Source organism: Mya arenaria, chromosome 6 (genome assembly GCF_026914265.1).
Source record: "Mya arenaria isolate MELC-2E11 chromosome 6, ASM2691426v1".
NCBI classification, from domain to species: Eukaryota; Metazoa; Mollusca; class Bivalvia; order Myida; family Myidae; genus Mya; species Mya arenaria.
In genome coordinates, this window is record NC_069127.1 from 42,460,554 (window position 1) to 42,467,109 (window position 6,556).

Genomic DNA, 6,556 nt, shown 5'->3' on the forward strand with positions numbered 1-6,556 from the left:
AACCAACATCAGTCGAAACGCCAAGAGCATGTAAGGGCTCAGAATACTGACGCTTGGAAGGCATGTACAACATGTGCCACAACAGGCCGACTAAAGTAAGATGCTTAAATTCGCAGGAAGTACTGTCAAAGTTCAACTTAAAACACTCTTAAGAATTCACATTTCATAAATTATATTCGGGAAAAAACATAGTATAACTCGTTTGACAAATACGGTTCTACAATATGTGAAACACACACTCATGCACATTTAGTATTTCTATCTATCTTTCTTTGCACAAGCAATAAATAAGAAGCATTGACAGCACCGGCTGAATACTATGAATAAATGAGTTTCGATAAAGTCTCTAATCCGCCATTTTTATAATAAAAAGATCTAACTTTTTGGGCGTGAATGAAAAGCCTTGGTATTCATAAATAAGTTTGTGAGTTAACTATGTTTAGAATGTAATACCAACCTTCTCCGATACACAATAAATCGTACTTTAGTTATATTTATTGATTAATAAATAAAAATGCCCACACAAGAGCACTGGTCAACTTGAAAGGGGTAATATTTTATCTTGTTGACATTATGAAATGCATTTGATATACAGGGGCTGGCGGGTGTAACGATGCTAAGATGAGTGACTGTCAATTACTTAAACAATCAATGAATCGTCGATTTATGTCTTTACTCATAAGGAGGAGATTATACCACGGGGCAATCCATAATAATTTGAAGATGGCCCGTCATTTTGACAGAGCCACCCGTTGTAAACAACCGCACGCATTTAGGAATATTGTACACAGCAGAATGAGGCTGGCTCTTTACTGTGTAGTTTTATTTGCCGGCGAGTGTTTTACCTATATGATAATCTATATAAGTATACCTTTATATATATTGGATTAAAAAAGAACAGTTTCATGACATTGTCAACTTGTTCCTTTCTTTCTCATTTGAAAGTACTATAAGCCTTATCATGGCAACGAAAGCAGTTATTTACTTCAAATACCTGTTTAATAATAATAATAATAATAATAATAATAATAATAATAATAATAATATAACAATAATTCTTTGTAATTTCCACTGTTACCTTCAGTTTAACCGTATGTTCATTGAAATATATTCCAGCCAAAGCACATGCGACAAATTGCAATGGAAACAGCCAAAACCAGGCGTGTCGTAAGTATTCATTAATTGTGTTCTTCATTCAGAAATAATATATTTTATTACGAAATTAGGTAAGTTGTTTTTATTATTTAAAAAACACTATAAATATAATGTTTTTATTTTTTTATCAGTAATTCTGTTAGATTGTTTACAATGCATTTTGAACAAAAGAGTGTTATTGTACGAGCACTTACTTATAAAGGCAGCATCAAGTGTATAATGCAACTGAAACGATGATATTTTTGCTGAAAACATGTTTGAAAAGTATTCAATTATACTAATTAGGCAATATTCTAGTGACAATTTTGTTAAACGGTTTTAACATTTGGAAATTGATCAAAAAATGACAAGACATAGATAATTAAAAAAAGGAAAATATCTCCGACGCATCAGAGTCAAAACTGCACGTCAATATTTCCCAGGTAACTTGTACTTTTCAACTTGTACTTTATTTAACTGCAAGACGTTATACGCCTACTAAAAACACATCATTTGAATGGAGGTTTCCAAACATTGAACTGTCTTAAACGAGGACCATGGTTTGACATGAACTTATCAAACTAAAGTATACCGGGCTTGTCCCCTGAGTTCACCTTTTATATTATAACCATAAAAACATCGTGTCTTGGTTTATTGTTATTATCGCTGAAATCAACTATAATTTATATCAGTAGACAAGTGTGATTCCAATCCATGTATAAATGGAGGAACGTGCAGCAACATTGCAGACGATTACACGTGTGATTGTGTGCCCGGATTTACAGGAAAGAGCTGCGAAACAAGTGAGGATAGTTGTACTATATTACATCAGTAGAGTGTTTGTGTAACTTAAGTAACATACCAAACCGTCGAAATAAACTCAGAAAAAAGTAATAGTAAATATCTATCGATTAGCAAACAGTACCTCTGCAGTTGCCGGAAGAGACTGGAGAAATAACTAGAGAAATACTGAACATTTTAAAATGAAATTTCACAAAGAGAAGTTAAGCTCCTGTTTCTAAAATAAATTTGATACAAGTATTTACGACTGAAAAATTATCAATGTTGATTAGTGAAAAATCCCTGATTGGTACTCCCTCATGTTTTTTTTAATAAAATGCACTTTATTGTGTATGACGAAATAAAGTGTGGCAAATCATAAGAAGTAAAGTGTTAAAACTAACATATCAAAAGCTGGAACCGATCAGCAAATGTTGAAGGGCAGAAAGCTTTATGTGGCATTTGTTGATTTTCAAAAAGCTTTTGATTTTGTTGATAGAATACGCCTATTTAATATATTGTTAAGAAATGGCATTGTCGGACAACTATATTATGCAATTACTTCAATGTACAAATGTGTGAAAGCCCGAGTTCGCTCTCCAAGAGGTGATATATCGGACAGTTTTGATTGTCCCCAAGGTTTAAAACAAGGATGCATGGCCTCTCCTATACTCTTTATATTGTTTATAAATGACTTTATAAGCCTTATACAACCACCAAAATACAACGGAATACAATTTTTTCCAGACAGAACACTTATAAACTCTTTATTCTTCGCTGACGATCTTGCTATGCTAGCAGATACCCCATGTGGTCTCCAGCGTTTATTAAAATCAATGACTTATGTGTCGAATATAAACTATTTGTTAACACCAAAAAGACTAAAATTATGGTATTTAAAAATGGAAGCATACTATTAAGAGCCGAAAAATGGTTTACATATGTTGGCGTTACCTTAACGAGGCAGTTATCTCTACCAAAGATGACAGGGGAACAAGCAAACAAATCGAAACGAATTCTAATATCTATTTTGTCAAAACTATATGAGTATGGTCAATTATCTAAATCTTCATTTTTTAAGATATATGATAGTAAAGTTGCACCAGTATTGTTATATGGCTCAGAGATTTGGGGTGTAGGACGATTATGTGTGGTAGAACAAGTCCACATTAATGCCTGTAAGCGCTATATGAGTTAACCACTAAAAACTACAAATGTTGCTGTATTAGGCGAGTGTGGTCGTTTTCCTATGTATTGTTGGGGGTCCGGGGTACCTAGGGTACTATTAATCGGGCTGGCTTGTATTAAGGACGGGGACAAACAATGGCTAGACAAATCGTGTTAAACTGTAACACCGGTACTATTCAGTAAATACACCAAGAATATTACGTTGTTTCTCTTTAAAACTGTGATACACCGTTTATGTTCATAGTCGTTTTCCTGGCATTACTTTATACGCTTGACACCTTAAATTGGCTTTATGACTTTCCTTCAGTTTATAATACGTGCAACACAAAGAAAGACACTTTAAACGTTTATATGTTTTATTTCTATAGACGGAGAAATAATGTTTTCAAATAACGCCAACACAATATACCCCTCGATTATCGCGTTAAACTGTAATTATATGTCGCTGCGTATAGTTTATAGTATACAGTACAATTAATATTCATTTAAGTCAGCCTTCACTTCCACATTCAACAATATCATTAATAAAGGTTAAAGAATTCTATTGCTTTAAGTTATAAATCGTATTTCCATAAAGTTACTATAAACTAGTATAAATTTGTATAAAACAAAGTCTAGCCGTTTTAAATAATTCAAATACTGCCGCTAAAACGTACTTTTACTTGCGTAAAGCTTTAAAACAATATTTTCAATACTGCGGCTGTACTCACTAGTGGCAAAAAATGTCTGAACCCTGAACTGAAAAATCGCAGTCCTTTTATACTCAGAAAAATATATCGATCAAATAATTGATCGAAAAGACTCGAAAAGTGAATCGAAAAGTGTCGAACAACTTGATCGATCTAAAAATGCGATCGAAATGCTATCGAAATTAATCGATCGTTTCCGACACTGTCTACGACTTTTAATTCTAAAAATAGAAACATCAATGTCTTTACTCTGATGTAAACAAGACTGGAATGTTAGTATAACTGAGCAGGCTTATGGAATATAACAGTGGTAGCTGCAAATCACTAACCGTGAAATTATGCGTAGATGTACTTTGTGACCTTGAGCGAAAAGGAAGTGCATACATGTAAACAACAAGATGGCTGACGCAATGTGAAAGTTCAACATAAAAACATGGAATTTACTTGAAATAAGCGACTAATCGAGGGTAAAACGAATAGTGAATTAAGTATAGTTAACCAGTAAGTCTTACTGGTGATGCTTATTATGATTTTTAACTTACTAGTCAGTAAACATATAGGAAAATAGTGTAATTTCTGTGAAACTACCATAAATGTCAACGGGTGGGGTAATGCAATAAGATGTTTTCAAGTATGTGAGGTTTGTGCTACCCCACCTGTGTTTCAAAGTAATCGAGGATATTGATTATATCATACATCACAGGTAAGTCCCATTTTTACCTTATAAATTCAAATAAACTGTAAAATGAAACTTGTTACTGTTAATGTTATTGATATTTTTAGAACTCAAATTAATAGGCTGGCCTCGGGCCTATCAACACCCCCATCTTTAAAAGGCGAGCTGCCGCCTTTAATATTTTCAACAACTATAAAGTCAATTAAGAACTGTTTCGACGGAGTGGTTTGTAACTGTAACGATAATTATTAAATAGCATTAACACGAACGTTTTAAATAACTGTTTCATCTGCGAAAGTTAATTAAAGTTAATTTATTTTTTTGGTTTCCCCACAACGTTTTTCACGTTTTGGTTTGTCCTTTCTGTTTCGCGGGGTCCTAGGGGCATGTTGTAGGAAATGTGATTAACCCTCCTCTCCACGCGGTACAGCTCGTTTCTCATGGTGTCTATGACCGTATGAACATTTCTGAGAACAGCGGTATTTTCTTTGATAGCTGCCACAATCTGTGCTGTACAGTCCTTAAATGTATTTTCGAGCCCCTCCGATGACTCATCTGTTCTTCGCCTTTTGTTCGGCTCGCCCCCTTCAGCATTGGATAACTGACCCGACATCTGTGTTGGCCCTGTTAGGACAGCCTCATGAATTGGTTCATCATGTAAGGGGGTGCTTGGCGATGCTTCTTCGTCCTGATAAGGGATAGCGTGCTAGTCACTAAAGGTCTCTTTTCAGTGGCACTAACTAGTGGTGCCGATACACTCAATGTTGTTTGAGGTTGCGGCATCAGGAGCTGCGTTGGCGTTGATGTTAGGAATATGTTTTCAAACGACGGTACAAAAGGTGGATCTGATGTCTTCGCTGCCATGAATACTGGCTCTGCTAGGCATGGAACGGGCGTCATCGAACGTTGGTTTTGTGGGCTGGCTACCGTCGCAAGAAAGGGGCTGATGTCCTGAAAGAGAGGAACCCTTGAAGAAACTGGGGCAGTCACTTGGATCGTCTGGGTTGGTTGGGATGTGGACCCAAAGTCCAAACCTTGCAACGTTGTTTGTGGTCTCTCGTCTCCAAGTATCCATGACTGGAATTGGATATTTGGCTCCGCAACCAGTGGATTTTCCTGACTTAAACACTCGGTCAATACTTCCTGGCCCATAGGCTTGACCCAATCTTCTCCAACGAATATAGGATTTAATGACTTTAAGAGAACCCTTTGTAGATCACACGGACCATTTTTTCCAACTATCTCCGTGTGACGCTTGTATTTACTCGTGTGGTCAAGCAGCGTCTGTAGGTCCTGGCACCGGAATTTACACAACTGGCAGAAGTACGGAACCCTTTCCACCGGAACGTGGGCCTTTAAAGCATGGTCAAGTATCTGCCACTTACGCCCGATCTTCTCGCATTGCCGGCACCTATACACATAACTTCCGTTGGCGAAGCGGTTCATCTATAATTGAAATAAAGCAACTGCAATATAACTGTGTTATCTTGATTGTGTGAAGGCTGACCCGCTTTGTTTTGCTTATATGCTGAACGATTAAACGCGCAAAAATAACCGTTTTGTTGTATGCGCCACATTAATATACTCTTATACGTATTCAGTTACGGACGTTCCGGTGACACACATAGTTTCAGAGAATAAAAAAAAATGTTCTTAATATATTTATTGTTATATTTGTATATAGATATACACAAGTTAATTTTTACACACACTTCTGCAGGATCAGACAACATTAACAGACACAGTTGACCAGTGTTTGATATATATAGCTACTATGTAAAACTTATATTGTATACAAAAATGCTTTCCATTATTTTGCAACACTCTTTTCATAGACACATTTTTAACACACTCTTCATCCTGAATATCTATTCTTTACTGGTTGACGCCACTTGATCCTTCTGTGAATTGCTCTTTACCCTCTATTGTTTGCTGTTCTGATCGAGTGCCCACACTGGACGATTCTGACCGCGATATGGTTTTAATTTGTTGTGGTGCACAAGCTTCTCGTGACCTTGCCCACTGGTTTGGATGATGAAGTTCACCTCACTGATCTTTTTCTTAATCATGAACGGGCCGTCATAGAGTC

At 36.0% G+C, this 6,556-nt stretch overlaps 1 protein-coding gene across 1 annotated transcript; it reads right to left on the bottom strand.

Annotated features, from left to right (window-relative positions):
• Positions 1 to 5,094: 5,094 nt before the first annotated feature.
• On the bottom strand, positions 5,095 to 5,913 carry LOC128237812 (zinc finger protein Pegasus-like). The gene has a single exon (XM_052953397.1). It carries the CDS (start codon positions 5,911 to 5,913, stop codon positions 5,095 to 5,097), a length of 819 nt encoding a protein of 272 aa, XP_052809357.1.
• Between the last annotated feature and the right edge of the window lie 643 nt (positions 5,914 to 6,556).

What these genes read in the sequence shown, in the direction of transcription:
- LOC128237812 (XM_052953397.1), bottom strand. Translation starts at nt 5,913, where the DNA reads ATGAACCGCTTCGCCAACGGAAGTTATGTGTATAGGTGCCGGCAATGC.